Source organism: Chlorocebus sabaeus, chromosome 24 (assembly GCF_047675955.1).
Source record: "Chlorocebus sabaeus isolate Y175 chromosome 24, mChlSab1.0.hap1, whole genome shotgun sequence".
Classification (NCBI taxonomy): Eukaryota; Metazoa; Chordata; class Mammalia; order Primates; family Cercopithecidae; genus Chlorocebus; species Chlorocebus sabaeus.
Window position 1 is genome coordinate 67,574,473 of NC_132927.1, and position 23,732 is coordinate 67,598,204.

General features: G+C 50.3%; 1 protein-coding gene across 4 annotated transcripts in view; it reads right to left on the minus strand.

The window, feature by feature from the left end:
* Positions 1 to 5,243: 5,243 nt before the first annotated feature.
* CCDC88C (coiled-coil domain containing 88C) overlaps positions 5,244 to 23,732 on the minus strand; it is a 146,953-nt gene continuing 128,464 nt past the window's right edge. For 3 of the 4 annotated variants that reach the window (XM_007987601.3, XM_037984401.2, XM_037984402.2), the window contains 6 exons: positions 23,006 to 23,244; positions 17,159 to 17,347; positions 15,287 to 15,355; positions 12,743 to 12,811; positions 11,429 to 11,718; positions 5,244 to 7,238 (listed from right to left, as the gene is read on the minus strand). In XM_007987601.3, coding sequence (XP_007985792.3) covers positions 6,195 to 7,238; positions 11,429 to 11,718; positions 12,743 to 12,811; positions 15,287 to 15,355; positions 17,159 to 17,347; positions 23,006 to 23,244 — 1,900 coding nt within the window. In that variant the 3' untranslated portion in view covers positions 5,244 to 6,194. Of the gene's footprint in view, positions 7,239 to 11,428; positions 11,719 to 12,742; positions 12,812 to 15,286; positions 15,356 to 17,158; positions 17,348 to 19,274; positions 19,709 to 23,005; positions 23,245 to 23,732 lie in introns of those variants that run through there. The other variant, XM_037984403.2, reaches the window with a different exon arrangement.

Here is a 23,732-nt window from a genome sequence, read left to right on the forward strand (position 1 = left end):
TTGCTTGAACCCAGGAGGCAGAGGTTGCAGTGAGCTGAGATTGTGCCACTGCACTCTAGCCTAGGTGACAGAGCAAGACTCCATCTCAAAAAAAAAAAAATTGAGATTTTTTAAATTTCAAAGATTGAGATCAGTTCCGTGTTAAGTGATGTGTTCAGTGCTGGCAGCTTGACATTGGCCATAGTGAGAGTACTTATACCACATAAATTGGTAAATGTTATAAACTTGGGCTTGATTTATGTTTTTTTGATTGTCTAGTGTCTCTAGACTTAATAATATTAGAGAAGATGTCTTGGGTGAATATTATGGTATGTAAATTATATCTCAATTTTTTAAAAAGTGTGTTGCATCTGTAGCCATTATAATGGGAATAGTACAAACAATTGAGGAAATATTTTCAGCATTCAGAAACTACCACTTGATTAAACAGTTACTCATGTTTTCAGTGAAGTTCTGACATACATCTTTGACTTGTTTCCCTTTCATCTTACATGTTAACATAAAAGAAATTACCAACCACGTTTGTGTTGGAGCTATGCTCGTTTGTCAGTTGCAAGCATAGGTTGGCTACAAATACACCCGTTTGGCAAAAAATCAATGAACTTTCTACAAGAATCAATTGGTTGTGTGCATTTTACAATAATTATTATGGTATGTTTTATTATTTGTAAATTGTTACTGTTGATAAAGAGTCAAACTCTGGCCAGGTGTGGTGGCTCACGCCTGTAATCCCGAAACTTTGGGAGGCCAAGGTCGAGGGATCACTTGAGGTCAGGAGTTTGAGACCAGCCTGGGCAATGTAGCAAGACCCCGTCTCTACAAAAAATAAAAACTTAGCCAGGTGTGGTGGCATGTGCCTGTAGTCCCAGCTACTCCGTAGGCTGAGGCAGCAGGATCACTTGAGGTTGCAGTGAGCCGTAGTCATACTACTGCACTCCAGCCTGAGGGACAGTGGAACACCCCGTCTCAGAAGGAAAAAAAATATCCAGCTGCAACTTGGGTATTTCCCAGCCAAGAGGTCACACACCACACCAACGCAGAGGGTGGGGCCCTGAAACTCAGGAGGGGGCGTGATCCGGGGTGCTCTCTTAGCCACAGGGCCCCATGGTACTGCTGAAGGGGGCTGTGGCTTGGGATTGGCTGTGGAGGTGAGCAGGGTCTTAGCGTTGAAAGCAGCTGATAGAGTAACAGGACACAGGGGAGAGTGAGGGGAAGGCCAGCATCCTCTGGATGCGTATGGGGCAGGTGTGGGGAGGAGGGAATACAAAGAGGCCTCGCTTTGGTGGGGGAGGATGGTGAGCTGTGTTGGGCATGTTGAATTTGAGGTGTGTTTGGGACATGCAAGTTGGAAATCCAGATCTGGACTTTTGGAGGAGAGGCAGGGGCTGGAGATACAAGTTTGGGCCTTCTGGGAATGGGTGGTAATTAAAGTCATGGGTATGCCTGGGCTTGATGAAGTATGATCAGGGGGCTGGGTGTGCCTTGAGGGCAGCCTGCAGAGAGGACCTAGTCTGCAAAGGGCTGGGTGTGTGTATAGAGCACCTTCGACATAAGTAACTCCATCTTAGAAAAAGACTCCATCTTACATTTAATACGGCACTTCGCCAACAGGGACCGCATGTTTTACCTGATCAATAAAGGCTGCATCCAGCCAGATAACGACATAACCAAGCATACTCCCCCACTATCAGTCCTCACCAGAAGACACTGTGACCATAAAAGGAGCAACACTTCAGCAGCTTGAAATGGCCATCTCAACTGACACCATCTTGCTGTCACTCGTGATAAGCACCCAGCATCTCCCACCAAAGGCTCTGCCCACATTAGTGACTCTGCTATTAACAACAGCCAAGATGTGGAAAAAACCAAAGTGTCCATGAACAGATGAATGAAGAAAATGTGGCACATATACACGGAGTACTACTCAGCCATAAAAAAGAATGAGATGCTGTCATTTGCAACATGGATGGAACCGGAGCTCATTATGTTAAGTGAAATAAGCCAGGCACAGAAAGAGCAACTTCATGTCCTTACCTATCTGAGGGCGCTGACAATGAAAACAACTGAACTCACGGAGATTGAGAGTAGAAAGATGGTTACCAGAGGCTGGGCAGGGTAAAGGGGTGGGAGCGGAGTGAGGATGGTTTATGGGAACAGACATATAGACAGAATAAGACCTAGTATTCACGCCTGTAATCCCAGCACTTTGGGAGGCTGAGGCGGGTGGATCACGAGGTCAGGAGATTGAGACCATCCTGGCTAACACGGTGAAACCCTGTCTCTATTAAAACTACAAAAAATTAGCCGGGCGAGTTGGCGGGCACCTGTAGTCCCAGCTACTGGGGAGGCTGAGGCAGGAGAATTGCTTGAACCCAGGAGGCGGAGCTTGCAGTGAGCGGAGATCATGGCATTGCACTCCAGCCTGGGCGACAGAGCGAGACTCTGTCTCAAAAAAAAAAAAAAGAAAAGACCTAGTATTTGATAGCACAAGAGGATGACTACAGTCAAAAATAACTTATTGTACAATTAAAAATAACTAAAAGAGGCCGGGTGTGGTGGCTCACGCCTGTAATCCCAGAACTTTGGGAGGCCGATGTGGGCAGATCACCTAAGTCAGGAGTTCGAGACCAGCCTGGCCAACATGGTGAAACCCCATCTCTACTAAAAATACAAAAATTAGCCAGGCGTGGTGGTGCACACCTGTAATCCCAGCTACTCGGGAGGCTGAGGCAGGAGAGTCGCTTGAACCCAGGAGGCAGAGGACGCAGTGAGCTAAGACTGCTCCACTGCACTCCGGCCTGCACAACAAAAGCAAAACTCTGTCTCAAAAAAAAAAAAAGAGAAAGAAAAAGAAAAAAGAAAGAAACAAAGAGAAAGAAAGAGAAAGAAAGAAAAAGAAAGAAAGAAAAAGAAAGAAAGAAAGAAAGAAAGAAAGAAAGAAAGAAAGAAAGAAAGAAAGAAAGAAAGAAAGAAAGAGAGAAAGAAAGAGAAAGAAAGAAAGAAAAGAAAAAGAAAAGAAAAACAGCGTCAATGAAAGTCTGACCTTGTGGAAAGACACACTGGTGTGTGGACCTGGTTATGCCTGACCTCCCGCTGCTCACAAGTGTGGCCAATGTGGAGGGGAGTGTTCTAAATAGGAAGGTCCCCTGAGTCAGGGCACCTCCTGAGAAATGACAACTAGGGCCAATAAGTTGCCTCTGGATTAGTGACCTTGGCAGGAGCTCTCTTGTGGAACCAATGGGACCAAAAGCCGGCTGGAGTGGATGGAAGAGTAAGGGGAGAGCCCGAGGCAGCCAGACCAGTCGGCTGGAGGGTGTGACCTAGGGCAGAGACAACCGGCAGAGGGGAGGGGCCCAGATTCCCGCCCCACCCTCAGGTCCAGGATGTGACCTGTGAAATGTGGGATGTGAGGAAAGGAAGGGTCCAGCTCCAATCTCAGGCCCCTGAGGCTGCAGAGATGGTCCTGGGAACAGTGAAGCTGGGCTGATGAGAGCAGCAGTCCCAGCCTGAAGGTCAGGAGACGCTGGGCTGGAGGTCACCTCCACAAGCGTTCCCGTGTAGGGAGGGTGGGGTCAGGCCTGAAGGGGGAATACACGACAGGGGAGTGGTGGAGGCAGAATCCAGGGCTCTGCCCGCAGCCCTGATGTCCCCGGAGGGATGAATGAAGGGACAAAGGGGCAGGCAGCACAGATCTGTCCGAGAGGGACAGAGAAGCGTGCAGCAGAGGCTGAGGGTGCCAAGAAGTGCCTGGCCAGCTGTCAAATATTGCAAAGGCCACACAGGATGAAGACTGCGGGTGGCCGCCACTCAGTCTGGCTCAAAACAGCATGGATGGCAGTTTCTGCAGAGTGGCCAGATACAAGGACAGATTGCAGAGCCTCGGGGAGAACGGGCAAAGAGGCAAGAGGAGAGTGCCAAAAAATAGGTTTGTGGGAAGGAAGGAGACACTGAGGCAGCAGTTGGACAGAAAAACATCAGAAGAACCTTGGTCAGGCATGGTCATTTTCATGCCTCCTCCTTCCCTCTCTTCCTCCTCCCCACCATGCATCCGATTTCAGTATCTGCAGCCCCTGAGGTCCAAATTCCAGATCCAGTATTTGCTGCTTAAGTAGCCTTGGGAAAATCACAAGGAGCCCCTGCAAGCTGAGGTCCTGTCACGACATGAGATGAACGCCACAGCAAAATGGGATTCTTCAATTATTTTTGAGATGAGGTCTTGCTCTGTCGCCCAGGCTGGGGTGCAGAGGCACAAGCCTGGCTCACTGCAGCCTCGACTGCCAGGGCTCAAGTGATCCTCCCACCTCAGCCTCCCTAGTGGCTGGGACTACAGGTGCGCACCACCACACCCTGCTATTTTATCTTATTATTGTTTCTTTTTTTTTGAGACAGGGCCTCACTCTGTCTCCCAGGCTAGAGTGCAGTGGCACCATCACTGCTCACTGCAGGCTCGACATCCTTGGGCTTAAAGGATCCTGTATCTTCAGCCTCCTGAGTAGCTGGGACTGCAGGTATATACTACCACGCCTGGCTAATTTTTGTCTTTTGTAGACAATGTCTTGCTATGTTGCTCAGACTGGTCTCCAGCCCATTCCATGCCCCCTGAGGTGGTGGGGACCCATTAGAAAAACAAAAAAAACAGGATTCAATTTATGTGAACTTAAACACACCTGGGGAGGGGTGGAAAGCTGTCACATGACAAGAAATCTTTGTCCTTCACATTTGTCTCTGGTTGCACGTGTAAAAGCTTCCCCCGCCTAGTGGCAAGGAAAGTGGTGGATTCCAACTTCGGAGGAAGGGTCCCCAGGGTGCAGAGGGAGGGGCGCAGGGAGCTGCAAGTCCCCAGAGGCCCACCTGATGCTAACAATGTGCAGTGAGGAAAGCCAGAAGGCACTTCGGTTCCATTCCATTTTATTACAATCCTGTCCTTGAGTTCCAGAACGAACGGCTATTTAATACACAACCCCAAACACTCCTAAAATGGATCTTGTTAACATTCAAAAGTCTCCCATTTCTTTCTCAGTATATTAAATCAAAAGGGAAAAAAATCTTAAAAACAAAAATCAATAGGTTTAGTTCACCCCAGGAAAAGCACCTTTACAACAGGAAACTAAATTGTCAGGAATCTGACCAAAGACACAAAGCAGCAGGTGAGATTCCTGACAGAAGAGAGGGACTCCCACTGGAGCATAAATAGACCCCCCCCCAAAGTATACATATTTCACATGAGTGTATACATATATATGTCATATATTTAAAAAAATTGGTTTCTATACCCAAAAAGTTACTCAGAAATAAATCAACACCCCATCTGAGACTGGGGAAGTCAGGTGCTGCAGCCAGGATATACATCAAGCTTGCACCTCGCTCTGTGCGGGTGACCCCTCGGTGCACTGTGCACACTGGCCTGGAGGGGGCTGGATGGGGGCCTCTGTCCTGCCCCCCAATCCCCAGGCCTGGCAGATCCAGTGTTTGCAGAAAAGTGAGCCAGGGAAATCTAGGAAGGCAGGTAGCTGTGTGGTCTCCAAACCCCCCGGTGCAGAGCTCAGGAGCCAGCTAGAGGCTAGGGGCAAATGGCCAAGGCCACCACCAGCTGCCCTGCAGGCTGCCCTGGGTCCTGGGGTAAAGGGAAGTGCTTGGGAACCCAGGAATGGAACAGCAGCACTCTCACTTTTTACCAGCAGGCCTGACTCTGGGGTCTGCCCAAGGCCCTGGAGACCTTAGTATTGCCAGTCTGGGCTTCTCCTGGGACCCAGTGGCCTTTGGGAGAGGGAGTGGGCTTTTCGACCCGCCAGGCCTGAGCCTCGTGAGCCTGTTGTGTGAGTGTGTGTGTGCTTAATGGAGCTCAACACACTGCAAATGAGTGTTCTACTGGGACATACTGGAGACGCGTCTGCTTTGGGGGAAGTCAGTTTGTCATTGCATCCTAATTGGTCCCCATGCTGACGTGGATTTGTTCCAAAGATATCAGCTGCTGGAAGCGGCAGACACAGAAGACACGTTACACACCTGGAAGCGTAATCCTCTCGGAACTTGGCACAGTGTTTCCATTCACAGAACAAACAGCAGAAATGCATGGGAACCCCTTTCCTCATTCCAAACCCTTTCCTGACACCGCAGGCAAGCAGGAGAAAAGGCCGTGAGAGTCAGAAGGCGTGTCAGTAGTTTTCAGGTTTGCAAGCTCAACCACGAGACAGTCACACGCAGCCGTACTCATACCACACGGTCTGCGGGTCCCCGCTTGGCTCCGGGGAGGTGGGAGTGCTCTTGGAGATGCTCCCTCGACTGCAGTCCTCAGGGACCCGGCCGGGGTGGGGAGCCAAATCAGAAGACCGACCTGGGCTCTTGGCCGGGAGCCCCTCGCTGCCGCCCTGCCCCGGGACCCCGTCTCCCTCTGAGAGGCTGAGCCCTGCCCGGACGGGGGCGATGGTGGCCACCTCTCCCGAGTGTGGGGGCGCCTTGGGCTTGGTCCTGGCAGCCGGGGCTGCAGCAGGTGAGAAGTGTGGGAGCTGGGAGATGCTGCCACTGCCAGCAACAGCAGTACCAGCACCTGCAGTGGCAATGGCGGGGGCTGTGGCAGACTGATGCAGGGGGGCCAGCCTTTCCTCCTTTGGGGGAGCCAGGGAGAAGCGCCTCGTGTCCAGCGGCCGGCTGCGGGGACCTGGGCCCTGACAGGAGCTGCCAGCCTTTCCCACAAGTGGGGTCCGCTCCCGGGCCAAGCTGTGGGAGCTGGGGGGTGCTGGGCTTTGCAGGTTGTGGCTGCCTGTCTCTCTGCCTCCTAAGGCCTCAGGAGCCCCCAGCTTCTGAGGGGACTCCTGTTTGCAGGCCTCTGGCCCGCTGGCCCGGAGAAGGTCAGCTGAGGCCAGGCTGAAGGCCCGGCTCAGGGAGGCACTGCGGCTGGCAGGTGCGTGGGAAGTTGGGGGCACCGGAGCCTGGCGGGGTCTGCCCAGAGACAGGCTCTGGGGAGGCAGGGCCTGTCTCGGGGCCACGCTGGGTGGGGCCACGCTGGGTGGGGCCTCGGCCTCAGTCAGTCTGAAGTTTGGCTTTACATACTGCCCGGGCTTCAGCGGCCTCCCCTCCGAAGTGGGGGTGGCCATCTTGACGGTGGGGGCCACAAAGCTGGTGGGCATCTTGGTCCCTTCTTTCTTGGCAGGTGGTCCTGGTTGGCCTCCGATGGCTGGGGGATCGCTGGCCTTTCGAAAGTAGTCACTCAGCAGGTCATCCCGGCAACTGGGAGTGTCCTATGGATAAGAGAGTGAAGGGTGGAGGTGGGCATGAGGGTTGGGTGAGTCCTCGAAGCCTCCTCCCACCCAGGACGCCCCCTGAGCAGCCCACATGGCTGGGACTGTAGTTCCTGCCTGCCTTTTCCGAGGCACATGTGCCACCCCCGCCACACACACCAGCCCTGGGCAGGACGGTGAGGGTGGATGAGGCAGCATGGGACCACCAGGAAAGAACTCCAGATTCCCCCCAGGCAGCCCCCTAACTTTACACAAATAAGGAAACAGACCCAGAGCGGGAAATGACTTCCTACAAAGTGAGTTAGTTTCCCAGAAACCCCGACTACAGCCGACCGCTTCGGTCTGTCTGGTTTCCACCAAGCACAGCAGGAACTAGAACCCTGGCAGGTATGAGCAGGGCCTTCCTTCCCCGGTCACCCTGGGACATCGTAAGGACTTCACCTTGCGCCACCGAGAGCAAGAGGAACAAGAGCAGCTCCTGAAACGCCGGAACCTTCACTGCCACTCAGACCTCTCTCGGGGCCCGAGAAAGGGAAGAGAAGGCAGAATGGGGGTGGGAGGGGGCGGGGGACAGAGAGGTACAAATGGAGTCTGTAAGTGTCCAGAAAGGGGAATGGTGGGGCTGCACAGGGAAATGAAGACACTGGGACGGCCCAGCCGCCACTCTGCTCCCGCTAAGCTGCCGCCCAGGCTCTGCTTCCCCTGCCCAGGGAGCAGGCGTCCTTTGCCACCACCTTGGGAACAGACAGAGCCATGGAGGCAAGGGTCTATGGCCCCGCTCAGGGAACTGCAGCCTTCTGCAAGCACAGCTTCTCCTGAGGTTGACATAGATGAAGAGGAAGAGAAGTGACTTCATGGGGGATGAGAGGCCAGCGGGTGTCAGCCGGAAGGTGAGTTGGTAGCTCAGGAGCCATCTGCACCTGCCAGCAACTCCTGTCCCACAGAAACATCTGGACATGGTGCCACTGGACAGAGATGCATCTGCTGTTTTATGCTAGTTTGATGCTACACATCTTGGGTGGGCATCCAGTAAGACCCGTGATATCCTCAGGTACCTTTCATCACCTGTGGGGCCATGTGCTGCTCCAGGAACCACATGTATAATTGCAAAGAAACTCATTTAATTCTCAAAATGACCTTGCAAGGTTGTTGAAAGGCTGTGTGAAGGTAAAGAAGCAGGTCATGGAGGTCTGGCGGGTCACGCGTCCAGAGAGAGGCAGACCCAGATGAAAGCCTGCGGTTGGCCGGGCGCGGTGGCTCACGCCTGTAATCCCAGCACTTTGGGAGGCCGAGGCGGGCGGATCACAAGGTCAGGAGATCGAGACCATGGTGAAACCCCGTCTCTACAAAAAATAGAAAAAATTAGCCGGGTGCGGTGGCAGGCGCCTGTAGTCCCAGCTACTTGGGAGGCTGAGGCAGGAGAATGGCGTGAACCCGGGAGGCGGAGCTTGCAGTGAGCCGAGATTGCGCCACTGCACTCCAGCCTGGGCGACAGAGCTAGACTCCGTCTCAAAAAAAAAAAAAAGAAAGCCTGCGGCTGCCTGACTCAGAGCTGCTTTCCACTCCACCAGGCTCCTCCCTGCACACCTCAGCGCTGTGGATACCCACCGTCCCTGGCCACACAGGGAGCCCCATCTTGCAACACTCCCTCCCTGCATCATCGACGCCCAGAGAGTGGGGGCGCGGTGGGCATACTGTCGTCATTTCCCTGGGACGGGAAGCCCCTGTGTACATTAGGGGCTTTGTGTGTCAGGGGTACCAGGAGGGAAGTCAGGTGTGTCAGGGATAGGGGGTTAAATATCCCAGGCAGAGAGAGGGGGCTGGCTCGCTGCATGCCAGGCATCCGCTTTCAACAGAAACTGCTACAGCCAGACTGTGTTGGTCTCATTTAAGCTAAAAATGGAAAGGTAACAGTACAGGGAATAGGAAATGGGGACTGTGAGGACGAGTCTGAGCTGAGCAGGGAGGGGCCCCACTCCTCGCTCAGGACCTTCCTCCAAAGGGAAAGGGAACCATCATAAGGGGCATATAACAAAAAAAAGACTGAGAAGGAAAGCCTTCCAGCCGCAGGCCCTCCAATTTCTGGAGTGTTCTCGTTCAGGCCATTAGACCAGCAGCTTTTTTTTTTTTTTTTTTTTTTTTTTTTTTTTTTTGAGACAGAGTCTCACTGTGTTGCCCAGGCTGGAGTACAGTGGCACAATCTCAGTTCACTGCAACCTGAGCCTCCCAGGTTCAAGAGATTCTCCTGCCTCAACCTCCTGAGTAGCTGGGATCACAGGCGCCTGCCACCATGACCCAGTTAATTTTTTTATCTTTAGTAGAGATGGGGTTTCACTACGTTGGCCAGGCTGGTCTTGAATGCCTGACCTCAAGTGATCCGCCCACCTCAGCCTCCCGAAGTGCTGGGATGACAGGCGTGAGCCACCGCTTGGCCTAGACCAGTGGTTCTTAAACCATGGTGCCTACCCAGCCGCAAGACCATTATCTAGAATTCATAAAGATGCAAATTGTCAGCAAGCCCAACCTCAGACCCACTGATTCAGAAACTCAGGGAATGGGTTCTGTGGTCTAGCAAGGCCCCCAGACGATTCAAAGGCACGCCTGAGTTTGAGAACCACAACATTAGACCGCTAACGTCTTGAGCGCAGGCCCTCCCCTTTGCTTTTCTCAGCTTGGCTTTTCTAGCTCTTTGCACAGAGTAAGTGCTTGGGAGACAGAACTATTTAAGTGAAAGAAGGCCAGGGCCATGTTTCATATTTCTCTTGTGTCAACTGCAAAGCTGGGCAGTTGCTTTGATGAACTGGTTTGCTTTGTTTTTCAAGAGCAGGCACCAGGCACACTGCTTAACGTAAGATAGTAGGTGCTCAATAAATATCTATCAAACACATACTTGCTTTTCTGTGTCACTGTGTCCTAGTAATGCAGGTCACAGGGTTTACCAGAGAGCTAGACAAAGTCCAAATGTGTTTCTTTAAGGGAAATGAGATGGAAAGACTGAAAAAGACTGAAGTTTTAAGAATCCTCAAAAGGGCTCAATTGCAGACAGTGAACTGCACTCAGTAACCCAACAGCTCACGTGACGAAATTCAGAGGGAGCACTTTAAAGATGTATGTGCAGCTTCAAAAAAGCTAAATGAAGACCTACAGAGGTGGCAGGAGGATGTCAATAGGCAGTGTTCAGGGTGAGGAGCTGCAGAGCTGGTGTCAAATCCAGTTAGCTGCCTGTTTTTGTACATCCTTCAAGGTGAGAATAGTTGCTACATTTTTATTTTTATTTTTTCTTGAGACAGTCTCGCTCTGTCGCTGAAGCTAGAGTGCAGTGGTGCAATCTCAGCTCACTGCAACCTCCGCCTCCCGGGTTCAAATGATTCTCCTGCCTCAGCCTCCCGAGTAGTTGGGATTAAAGGCGCCTGCCACAATGCCCGGCTAATTTTTGTATTTTTTGTAGAGACGGTGTCTCTATAACTCTGCTTATTTGTAGAGATGGGCGTATTCTTTGTAGAGATGGTGGCCAGGCTGGTCTCAAACTCCTGGACTCAGGTGATATGCCCACTTTGGCCTCCCAAAGGCTGGGATTATAGGCGTGAGCCACTGCACCCGGCCAGTTGCTACATTTTCAATTGGTCAAAAAGAAATTTTGTAAAAACCTATTTCACAACATGTGAAAATCATATGAAATTCAAATGTCAGTGTCCACAGTAAAGCTTTGCTGGATGCCAGCCATGTCCATCCACTGACATAGGATCAAGTGTTTGCTTTTTCGAATGGGCAGAGTTGAGTGGCTACAACAGAGACTGTGAGGCCCAGAAAGCCTAAAATCATTCCTCTCTAGCCCTTTCAAGGTCCTTAAAATGTTGCCAGCCCCTGCTGGAGAAAATGCAGGGTAAGCGAGGACTCAGAGCTCTGCCATGAAACCCAGCGTGAGACCCTAGACCTGCAAGTCAGGTGCCGGCCACAAGCTCTGCCGGCTCACCTCCCAGACCCAGGGAAGAGCAGCCTCCGAGGTCAGGGGCTGGCGGCTGGCTTGCGGTGACTTGCAGCTAGTGCTCTAGTCAGCCTCTCACGTCCAAGCCAGCTCTGTGCCTAGGCCTTGCCACCCCCACCCCATCCCTTTCTGCAGCTATGATCCCGAGCCAGGAAGAGACAGCGAGGGAAGAGAGACGGGCCAAGTCTGTGTCCGGGTCACTCACGTGGGTGGGGGAGCTGCGGTTGCTCTCCTCCAGGAACTCCTCCAAGGTGACCATCTCACTGCTGGGGGAGGCCGAGCAGGGCCGCACTCCGACATGGGGAGGAGCTGTGCCCCTCTTCTGGGCACCCTCCTGTGGGAGGGGCCCGTTCCGGGGCAAGGGGTACTCGTGGCGGCCGAGGGCATTGCGTCCTGGTGTGCTGGCTTCCCGGGGCAGAGTGGCCGGGTCCCTGCTGGGGATCAGGTCTTCGCTGCTGAAGCTCTCGGACCGGCCATGGAGCTGCTCAGAGGAGCCTGGGCGTCCAGGCAGGAGACAGAGGACCCTCATCAGTCTCGGCAGCCCTCTGATGGCTTCTAGAGGTTTTGTGCTGCCTTTGGCCCAGTTCAAACTATCAGAGAGAAACCCCTGCCCAAAATCCCAGGGCTTACTCCCACCAGACTGAAAGTCTATTAAAGAATCTTTCGGACTCCTTTTGAATTTCACTTTGCCTTTAAAAACAAAATACCTTGAGATAAAAGTGGAAAGCTTCTGCTAAAGTTTAAGTTATTACTGGCTGCAAGGCACTGCCCTTGTTAGCACTCGCTCATTCACGTATTCAAAGCTTATTCGGCACCTGCTACATGCGAGGGGCTAAATGTACAGGGAAGGTTCATGAAGAAAGACCACATTCTGTGCCTAACACAAACTATACATGTTCCAAGAATCAAAATCCTCCAGATTTGTTCTGTGGCCACAGTAGAATGGAACTAGTGTTACTCTACCCATTCTACAGATGAAGTAACTGAGACTCGAGACCTGTGACATGCCTGCATTCTCAGTGCTGCTCGGGGGAGAAGGGAGCTGAATTCCAACCCATTCTAACTCCCAGTCTGTGCCTGAAACTGTACAATGTGGCCTCTGAATGCGTCAGGATGCATTTGAAACCCCTAGTTATGTATTTTAAAAATTATAATAATATGAGCCCAGAGCCAAACCACCAATACACTTTCCCCCCTCCCCAAAATAGGGTCTCGCTTCTGTTTTCCAGGCTGGAATGCAGTAGTACAATCACAGCCTACTACAGCCTTGACCTCCCAGGCTCGAGCGATCCTCCCACCTCAGCCTCCTGAGTAGCTGGGACCACAGGCATGCGCCACCATGCCTGGCTAATTTTTTGCTTTTTGTAGAGATGGGGTTTTGCCATGTCTCCCAGGCTGGTTTCTAACTCTGGCCCAAGCGATCCACCTGCTTGGGCCTCCCAAAGTGCTGATTATAGGCGTGAGCCACTGTGCCTGCTCCGAATCAATTTTTAAAAGTACACAGAAGTAGAAGACTTACCTTTTAGGTTAAGAGGTGAGCTGTTGCTGGATGTGTTTCTACTGCTCTCTAAGCTACTTGGCCGCGACACTGAAAAGAAATGGCAGTGTTAAAATAAAAAAGCCAATGAGCAGGTATATCCCAGATTAGCCATCTGAGAAAAACTATGCACTAACACAATCCTGTGCCAAAGCTAGGCCCAGTGCCCTGAGGAAGGAGGAACTCTGGGACTCCGTCTGCGCTCCAGTGAGGAAGCCTTGCTTCCCCAACAGAGTGCTGGGCACAGAACAAGTAGCCACCAACAGATGACAACTCTGCTTTTTTACATTTAGGAGGCCTGGGGCTGCCGCTTCACACAACTCCACAAAGGAAATCTCACACAGAACGCCAGCATAGAGGCAGACAAAACAAGGCTGCTCTGGGTGAACCAGAGGTTGAGGTGGGGGGGGGGTCCTCCTCTTTTACCGCACAGAGCTTTCTGGAACACATGTGGACAGCCTCAGCCGAGGCCATGGGAAGAAAGATGAGGGCTGTTCAGGACCATGTGTGTGCATGTGTAAGTGCGTGTACCTGTAACCAGTGAGGTGTCACGTCAGGAGACCCACAGGGAGCAGGTGCCAGGGGCCTGGGAAGGAAGGGGGTACTCCCTTCTCCTGGATATTTACTGTTCTTCAGTTTCTTTGTGTCATTTGCCTTAAATTTACATCTGCCCCAAAGGAAGAAAATCAAGGCTTATGGTGCTGAGGGCACCTGCCCACCTGCTCTCCTGGCCACAATGGGTGCTTGCCTGAGTGTGGCTCTGCCATGCCACCCCACTGCAGACTTTGGGGAAGGCTGGCACCATTCCCTACAGAGGGCAGGCCATCCCTTCCAGGGCCCGCAGGCCTCTCCTGGGTCACTCCTCCAGCAGCCCTATCTCGAGAGTGAACATGTCCATGCTGCTATGCTATGAACCCCCGTGGCAGGGATGGCATTTCAGTTGTCTCTGCAACCCCCAGCCCCCAGCAGGCGTTGAGCTGAGCCACCTCAGGAGCCTGTAGAGACACCTGGGGTTCCTCTGCTTGCTAGGCCACCAACGCAAGTTCATTCAGGTTTCCCGGGTCCACAGGGCACCTGGTTCCAAGGGCTGAGGTGCTCTGCAAACAGCAGCTGTCCAGAAAACACCTGCTGGCAAACATGTTTGAAACTGAGCCAAAAACAAACTTGGTGATAGTGAATAGCTTAAAAACAGAATCGGTCCCCTCCCTGAGCAGTGACAATGTGAAATAAACAAATGCACATCTCTCTTTAAAAAAGAAGTAAATTTCAGTACAAGGAAACTGTGATAGCAATCAATGGTCCGAAAGCACCATTGTTTATTCAAGTACTGCAACGCAAATCCTTTTCCCTTCTTTTTCCTCAGAGAAGCTAGAGGAAACAGAACATTTAGGAAAAAAGCTCTTATGGTTAGCTGACTGATCACAAATCTGGCTGCTCAGGGAGATGCCCCCAGCACACGAGGCAGATTTCTCCTGTTGCATTAGCCTCCACTCAGCATAAAGACGTAAGACTCCCGTTCATTCAATTGTTTCATTACAGTGTTTTTTTTCTTTTTTTTTTTTGAGGCGGAGTCTCGCTCTGCCGCCCAGGCTGGAGTGCAGTGGCCAGATCTCAGCTCACTGCAAGCTCCGCCTCCCGGGTTCACGCCATTCTCCTGCCTCAGCCTCCCGAGTAGCTGGGACGACAGGCGCCCGCCACCTCGCCCGGCTAGTTTTTTGTATTTTTTAGTAGAGACGGGGTTTCACCGTGTTAGCCAGGATGGTCTCGATCTCCTGACCTCGTGATCCGCCCGTCTCGGCCTCCCAAAGTGCTGGGATTACAGGCTTGAGCCACCGCGCCCGGCCTCATTACAGTTCTTTATTCAAGTAGAAGACTGTAAGAATGTCAACATCATCAAGCTTTTTAGACCGTGGATAGGGGTAGGAGGTGATGCCAGCTTCTACACTTACCAAGCCTTTCAGAAGTAAACTGAAATCAATGTAAACTTCTAAGGGTCTTTTTAGGATTATTTTCTCACGCTTCTAGGGTTGCTTTTCAAAAATTAAAGCAAAGCAGCTTTTAATTTCTGAGAAGGCAGGTACTGTTTACTGCCCCCCTTCTGCAGAAATTTATAACATGCCCGAATCAAATGACCAGTGCTTCTAACAATTTCCAAGACTAAATACGCCTCAGAGCTACTGTGGGCAACTGTAGCCAAGTGAAGACAGTAAGGGACCTTCCTGAAATGAATGGTCCCCACCTGAGCCACTGGAACTTCCTGGCCAACCTGGAAGGGTGCTTGAAGGCATGAAGAGGAAAGGTCAGTGCTTCCAGAACTGTGATGCTTGGGAGGCAGCAAATTCCCCACCACTGGAGGTATGTAAGTAGAAGCTACATGCTCAGCCCCCTGAGGAGGGGAAGGAAGAATGGGTCCCCCATTCCCACCTTCATTTGGTGTTGGACTCCCCTACAGGACTCAGCTTAAAGGAAAGGTACCGTGGATAAAAACCAGTCTGGAAACGCAGACGCAGCGCCCTCCCTACTCACCGTACTGCCTGTGGTTGGGGACCTCAAACTCCAGGGATGGCTCGCAGAGGTTGTCATCTGAGTTATAGGCTAAGGTGAAAATGAGGCTGGTGAGTCACGGTTACAGAACATCCCTCATCCACAGGGAACCCCGCCACCTCGCCTGGCACCTGGATCCCAGCAGCTCCAGCTCTTGGGATGAGGGCGTGGTGTGCAGATGCTGCCTTTGGGACCTGCCTCTCCTACCCCTCCACTATTTCTCCTGCTGGGCAACCCTAACACTCCCGATTCCCATCCCCTTTAAATCACTCTTCCACCTCTGCTGTGACTGGGACATGTGGACCAAAGGTGTGTTCTGGCCTAAGGATGATATAAAAAGAGCTGAATATTGAGTATCCTGGGGGGCCCCTTCCAGCCTCAGAGGCCAGCCCTGAGAGCAATTCGCTTTCAGGAGTCAAGTTGTCTTCAGGTAGCAGGAGGAAGAAGGAAAAAAAGGCAAAATCAGAATCTACCCCTTGAAGGGACAGGCGGAATTCCTGGGGACTAAACACTGCACCAACAGCTCCTGACCAGAAACACACCTGGAAACCACGGGCCATCAAGCATTCGGCCTTTCCCTGAGAACTGCAAATGTCCCACACCTCAATCCTGCTAGTTTCTACCTGAGAGCAGACCCTGGATCCCCTCTAAAATGACAACGGGGTCTCCATTTTGGAGATGGTGACATGCCCACCTGCAATGGATATCTGGAGTTTGAGCATCCCTTGAGGTCAGGACGCTGTCTCTGTTGCTTTGTTTTGTGGATCAGACTCAAGGTTCTGCATGCCCATGGCTTCAAGAGTCAGGTAGGTGGGTTTATTTATGCAAATTAACCCCTTCTTGCTCTCTCAGACTTCTAACACCCCAGAGGCAATCACTTTCAACTCCTTCATCTGTTTCTCTGGATATTTCCCTGTCTCTTATATTATAAGGGGAATGCCCTTTTCAGTTTTAAGCATTATCTCTTCCTTTCTCTTTGCATATTTTAAATTCCCAAATGCTCCTCCCTTCCCTGTTGCTTTTTTTTTATAGCATCCTGTTCTTGTTTCTTGGGTGCAATCATTTCTCTTATCTCTGATTTGAGTGTCACCTGGTAAGATCTGACTGAGCCATTCTGCTGGGACTCTCTCAGGCTAATGAGATTACTCAGAATATTTTAATCTCATGCCTAAAGATGTGAACTCGTGGCACCCTGGAGACAGGGAGTTCGTAAATCCTTCACTGAACCCATTTGATTTTAATACAGAACACCTGCTTCAACTGTGTCAGTGAACTTCCAGTTCAGAGACTCTATCCTTTCTTGGCCCGGTGTAGTGGCTCAACACCTGTAATCCCAGCACTTTAGGAGGCCAAGGCAAGAGCATTGCTTGAGGCCAGGAGGTTGAGACCAGCCTGGGCAACATGTTGAGACCACATCTCTACAAAAAATTTAAACTACACACACACACACACAAATTTAAAATATATAATTTATCTTCTCTTGAGAAAAAAACTCCAAACTTTTACCAAGGTAGGGCAATGGCAGTTGCCTGGTTTTAGCCCAAACTCTGGTTCTCAGCCCACCTTCCCTTCCCTTCTAGAGTTATTTGGTGCCTTCACTTCCTGAATGCTGGTGGTGGCAGTGGGTTCTGAGGCCCCGTTGCAATTAGGCCTCTGGAGGGTTTCCTGCCCAAAGTCCTTGGCTGGTAAACACAGCCGCATCTGTGCCACCAAAGCCTGTCAGCGGCCTCACCCCTTTGCTCACCACCGATCAGACTGAGAGGCAGAGCGACCCCTCTGAATTCTGAGAGCCTGGGGTCTTCGGAAAGGACATTAGGCCTGACGCTCATGGCTCTGAAAGGGCTCGCGACTCACCTTTGGTGCGGCCCGGGTGCCGGGCAATGGGGGTGGAGCTGGAGGGGGCTGTAGTGGTGGCTGAAGTTGAGCAGGTCCGGGAGCCCAGCTCCGAGGGCCAGGACCTCATGGCCGGATCGGTGGAGGCATCTGTGCGGTCAAGGCTGCCTCTGTGCGGGGAGCCTCGCTTTGGTTTTGGATCCCCAGGGCCTGAGGCAGAAGAGGACATTGAGAAATGAGGCTGCCAAGTCCTGTGCCCTGTGGACAACCACACCATGGCCTAGAAGCAGGGCAGCAGGGCACAAGGACCACAGAGACAAAAGCGGGGCTGCCACAGCTCTCGGGCTGCGACTTAAAAGGGGCCTGGTGGGGCAGGTTGGGGTGAGAGGGCTTGGCCTCAGGCGGGTGTTGGAGGCCCCACTGAGGATGGCTCTGGTTCTAATGCTGGGGTCACACTGCCAGCCCTGAGAGGCTGGGAGGAAACAAAGGGAGCCCCTGAGGGGATAAACTGCTGGTAAAAGTCACACATACTCACTCTAGGACACATCTCCTGCGTAACACTGTCTGGAACTCGAATCCCTGACTTCCAAAGATCCTAACAGATGTCTGCCAGTTCCAAAACCTGCAGCTGAGGATCCGAAGGTCCTGCTGACTGGACTCACTAAGGACTTCACATAGAAGTTTATTGCTAACCTCACAATATTCTGTTTTTTTTCAAAAAGGGAAGCCTTAATCTCTAACTGCAAGAAAATCTTTTCCTTGTATCTTGTGCTTTTCTGCAATCTCTAACTTTTCTACCATGAACAAAAACTGGTCAAAATTAAATTAAATCATATATAAAATCATAAAAAAATACAGTCCATAAGACCAACTATCCCACAGGAAAGAGGACAGGCTCTCCAAACACAAGATAAAAATGAACACGCTGGCATTCCTAAGAGCCGACGAAGCACTCTGCAGAGCGTCCCACTCCGTGTGCCCCGATGGCCATGGACCCAGAGCCAGGACTCACTGCTGCAGTTCAGCTTCTTCACCCGTGCAGCTGTCTGCCCTCCCCGTCACTCCCAGTCTGGGTTCATTGTGCAGTTTTAAGCGCCCAGAGCTGATGATTTGAAATCAAGGGGAAATGTGGATTTTGAAAGATAACCTTGATGAGAAGCAAGACTCAAGTCTGCCTGAAGTGGGACAGGTGGAATGAATTGGGACAGGTGGAATGAATCGGGACAGGTCATCCTACAGGTGAAGCTAAAACGAGGATCCACGGGGGAGGCGGAGATGAACGAACAGTTAGCATGAGCAGCGGACAGAGAAAGCACAATTCCAACAGCGTGCGCAGAAGACAGGTCTGGAGGACCCTGCGCTGCGGCAGCCCAGGTTCCCAGAGCGAGGCTCATGAGATGACGTCAGTGGCACGTTTACTCTCACATTTTAGTAGTTACGTGTTTATTCTTACGATTACCTTGTTTTTATGATGATACTTGTGTTTTCCACTTACAGGACTGATACTAATCTTTCCTTTTAATACATTTAACTACAAACTGTGAATCAACGTAAGGGAAAACATGTAGGTAATCATATTTTTGTAAGTAATCATATAGATGGTATCAGGATATGACAAAAATGACGGAGGTGGTACAGGGATGGCTGGAGACAGGAAATGCTGCGCCGGTAACAGCCTCGCTGGCCGGCTGGCATTTTCCCCTGCTCGAGGCATGATTTGTGTGCTGATGTTCTTTCTGTCTCCTGCTGTTTTAACTTCAGCATCCAAGATGTCAGAAAACCACAGCACAGTCATAAAACTTCACTTTGGGCTGAACTCTGGCTGGCAAAATCAATCCAATTAGTCAAAATGTCTGAACGGAACAATCAATCCTTCAAAACAGAACATATTTTATAAGGGCCTTACCGGAAAAGGCCCACAATTCAGTGCTCTGACAAAGGAAGAGGAGAGAAGGGCAGCAGTTTTAAATTTAGCTGCTTAAAAATAAAGTCTTAAAAAACCCCTCACTTGACAGAGGCTGTATATTTTAGAAAGTGCAGCAACCACCCGCCAGTGCTGCTTGACACACGGGCAAAACATAAGCTCGCAAGTGCAAGAGAGGGGAGAGGGGCACGGCCACTCGACTTACTTAGTACGGACATCCTGGCCCAAGGACATGTGCACGTATATCCTGAGGCTCCCCCTAAAACTGTGTTGTGCTGAAGAAACGGTCCAGGGAGTGTGACAACTCATCTTCTATTTTGAAATCAGAATCCACGCTGGCTACTTTAAGCTTGAAATTGGGGGCAGGAGGAGGGGTCCGCTATCGGCCATCTGGCCTTTTAGACGCTGGCTTTTTTTGTTTGTTTGAATTTTGGAAATGGAGGAGGATACACAATGCAGACACATGATAAAGGAAAGGGATTAGAAATCTCCAATGTCGGAGAAAGAGACAGGCTCGTTAGGAGAAGATGGGATGTCGGAGGAAGACCAGAACCGCAGGCGTTTAGAGAGAGCTGGGTGGGTCGTTGGAGACTTGTCTTTGTCCTTGTTTTTGCTTTTCAAAAAAGGACTCTTTTTGCGCGGAGGTGCTAAATTGTTACCAATTGGATAACCCAAAGGAGGAAGGAAAAAGAAAACACAAATAAATGAAATGAACAATAATGACAAATGAATCGAAATTAGCTAAATGTACTTAAGTAATCAGAATCCCGTCTTGCTCAGGAAAGATGAAAACAGTACACAGTACTCAGACCAGAATCAGGGCTCAGGAATCATCTGTGCTCTGACTCAATTAATTTAAAGGCAACTGAGTGCCAATAACTTATTTCCTCAGCACGTGAGGAGAATTACATACTGCCCAAGGGGCCAAGGTTTCGATGATTTTTCAGTTTCAGTGTGCCAAATTATTAAGCACGAATGCTTATTAGTTTAGGGCCCAGCTTCTCTTACTCATCCATTTTAATGAGGGGTCCCTAACAGCTCAGCTCACACAATCCTCCCGTTCCCACCCAAAGACTTTGGGAACACTCAATGATCCGTTTCAGGGTGCTGTAATCAAATACTCTACCTGAAGTATTCACTAATGATTTTGTATCTCTAAAATAATCTTTTGGCAGGATGAGTTTTAAAATAATTTAAATACCTCCTTTGCATATTAAAAAAACCCTTCAAAACCAAGAATCATGATTTCCTTTTAGATCTTCTATATACATCCTCCACTCCAATCCTCCACTCCTTAGCCTTTAAATTACAGTGTCTTAACAAAGCAGACAATTGGGCTAACTTCTTAAACATGTCTTATATTAACATTAATCGACCTAACCAATTTCTGATGTAAGATTAAAGTTGATGCCAGGATTTCCATTATTTCTTCCTCCACAGCACCACCTGGTGGCCACAGTGGCTCACACCACAGAAAAAGGGACCAACTCATTCAAAGTTGGTGTCCTTGCGGCCAGTTCAGGGCTAGGCTCTTGTTCGGCATCTTCAGGGACCCAAACAGCTTTACCTGGAGGCAGTGCATGCAGTTAAGAGCTCAGGCACGGAGTGTGGTCGACCTGAATTTGGGTCCCACTTACCCAAGGCAAGTGTTTCATTCACACTGTTGAGCCTCACTTTCTCAGCTCTACACAGGGGAGGCCACTTCCACCTGCCTCAACAGGGTCGTTAGGAGTCAGTGAGATGCATAAAGCACATAAAGTAGTTAAAGGGTGCTGGACCCAGAGGGAGCACCCAAGACATCGTGGCTGCCAGCGATCGTGACCATGGTTACGGACCTGCTCGCTCATGGATCGCTTTGGACCAGTCAAGCATTTTTTTCTCTGAAAGTTTTCCTAACTCAGACTGATTCTAGTTAATTAATTCCACTTAAACAGTAATACAAGTTGAGATGACAAACGTCCAAAAATTAAACAGGAGTCAATATAAAAACCTGAGGCAACAGAACCCCTCTAGATTAAAAAAAGTTAAGCTTATCGTTTACTCACGAGTCCTCTAATTGTTTTCTTTTTCTCACCCTGTCTTACGGTGCTGATGCTATCTAATCTCATCGCCATAAAGAATGACAGTGTTAGTCCCTGAACAAGGTGCGTGAACATTATTTTTGTTAGAGATGGGGTGTCACTCTGTCGCCCAGGCTGGAGTACAGTGGTAGCTCGCTGTAGCCGCGACCTCCTGGGCTCAAGTCTACTGAGCAGCTGGGACTACAGGTACGTGCCACCACGCCTGGCTAAATTTAAAAAAAAAAAAAAATTTTTTTTTTTTTTTTTGTAGAGATGGGGGTTTCCCTGTGTTGCCCAGGCTGGTCCCAAACTCCCGGCCTCAAGTGATCCTCCTGCCTTGGCCCTCAAAGTGCTGAGATTATAGTGAGATTATAGACATGAGTAACGGCACCAGGCTTTTTTTTTTTTTGCATCTGAAGGAGACACAACAGGTACTTGTGAATGTGCCCCCCTGAAAGGCTTGTGCACACACCACACTCAGAGGGTAGCCTGTCGCTGGTCCTCAGCGCTATATCCTCTGCCTCCAAGACCCCATGGGTCTCAAGCATAGGCTGGGTCTTCAGGAAGTCCTGGTATCCTTTGTAAAAATTTAAATGACTCGGGATAAACAATCCCCCCAAAATGGTATTTAAAGGTAAAGCTGAAAATTTAACAATATATAAGTTAAATGCTGTGTCTAATCGATTCTAAGAGACATTTTTTTTTTTTCCTATACTTTAACATCTCGGAAATTAGGAGACAGCTTCAATGGTGTCTCAATCACCACTGGCCAGGTGGCCACAGTGACAAAACGGACATTGTCATAACCAACTCATCTTGCTCCTATTTTCCTTTCACGTGTGTGTACAAAAATCGAATTCTTATTTAGAAAATCTCTTTCAACAAGAGCATAATAAAAATTCGAAGTGGTGGCCCTGTACTGTTTGATTGCCTCGTGGTAAAGTAACTGTACAGCTTTCATGGCTCCTGAGAGGTGATGAAATCCAGCATACGTGACTAGAAACCCTGTTCTTGTTTCAGAACCTCTGGCAAACTCCAAAGGACAGCCCTGAGGGAAAAGGGACGGTGTGTCCTATGGCTGGTGGGACACAAGGCCAGATCAGGCTGAAGAAGTCCTAACCCACCTTTCAAAGTGGTAACAGATGAATCACCCAAGGGCTTTCAGGACATCTTATATACACGGAGAATGTGTTGAGTGCACCTGGGATCTCCCTGCACAAAGCGGCTTACTACAAATCTTTGGCACATATGAGGGAGCCTCAAAAGAAGCTTCCTTGCTTGTCTCTTTGGTACCTGCACAAATGTCAGCTTTGGATATTCAAGTATCTGCCGGGCTACGTGATGAATGATGCTTTTCATTCTAAAATAACAAAAGCTGCTGGGCGTGGTAGCTCACACCTGTAATCCCAACAGTTTGGGAGGCTGAGGCGGGTGGATCACTTGAGGTTAGGGGTTCGAGACCAGCCTGGCCAACATGGTGAAACCCCGTCTCTACTAAAAATACAAAAAATTAGCCAGGCGTGGTGGTGGGCGCCTGTAATCCCAGCTACGTAGGAGGCTGAGGCAGGAGACTCACTTGAACTTGGGAGGCAGAGGTTGCAGTGAGCTGAGATCATACCATTGCACTCCAGCCTGGGCAACAAGAGTGAAACTCTGTCTCAAAAAAAGTAAAATAAAAAATAAAATAAAATAACAAAAGCATCGTGGGACAAAATGGTCACCATGCTGACATTTCTACTTGGCTCATAACACACCTAAGCAGAAGGTGCACGTGCAGTCACCCTCCCCCGGCACGTTCCTGCACAGGCATGCACAGCCACCGGCGAGAGACCCTTCAGGATACCCCCTTCCTCACCCAACCACGGCCAGGGCGGCCGCCCCTACCTTTCCCCGCAGACCCGTTGTGGGCATCGCGCTCTTCTGCACAGCTGGAGCCCAGTGGGGGGGTGTCGGGGTTCTCGGGCTGTGATCTGAGAGGCTGAGAGGCCGCCGGCGAGGCGGGGTCTGGGGACTCCAGCTGCCAGGGAGGGCTGTCCACGGTGGATTTTAAGCGTTCCCTCGAACCCTCTTTCTTTGGTTTGATGAGTTTGACTAAGGCTTTGGCTCCAATCCAGTGGTTCTTCCTAGTTAGAAGTAGATGTTTAGGGCATAGCCAGCCCTCCCACATACCCCCAGCAGTCCCTGGTTCCCTAACGTGGGCTGGGATGTTCTTCCCCAGTCTGGGAAGTTTGGCTATATTCACCTGGGGGTCAGGACGATGATGCTCATGACCATGGTAATTGTTTTTGGGGCTCAGGAGCTGGAACCTAATTCTCAGTTTGGCGCAGGGCTGGGGATGGTAGGAGCATGTGCATCATGACAGAAATCCACTCTAGTCTCCCAGGATGAAGGAAGTGATGCCGTGCTTAATTTAGTTGGCAATTTTTCTGTCAAAAAGCCATTTCCATGAATCTCATTTTCTGCTAAAGTTAATAATCAGTGAAATAAGCTGGCATTACCCTGACTCCTCCCATGCACTGAGCAGTCTGGGTGAGTGGAGAGGGCAGGGGAGAGCAGCCTGTTTGATTAAAAATCAGTGCATTTAAGGAGTAAGCAGTAACATCACAGCTAG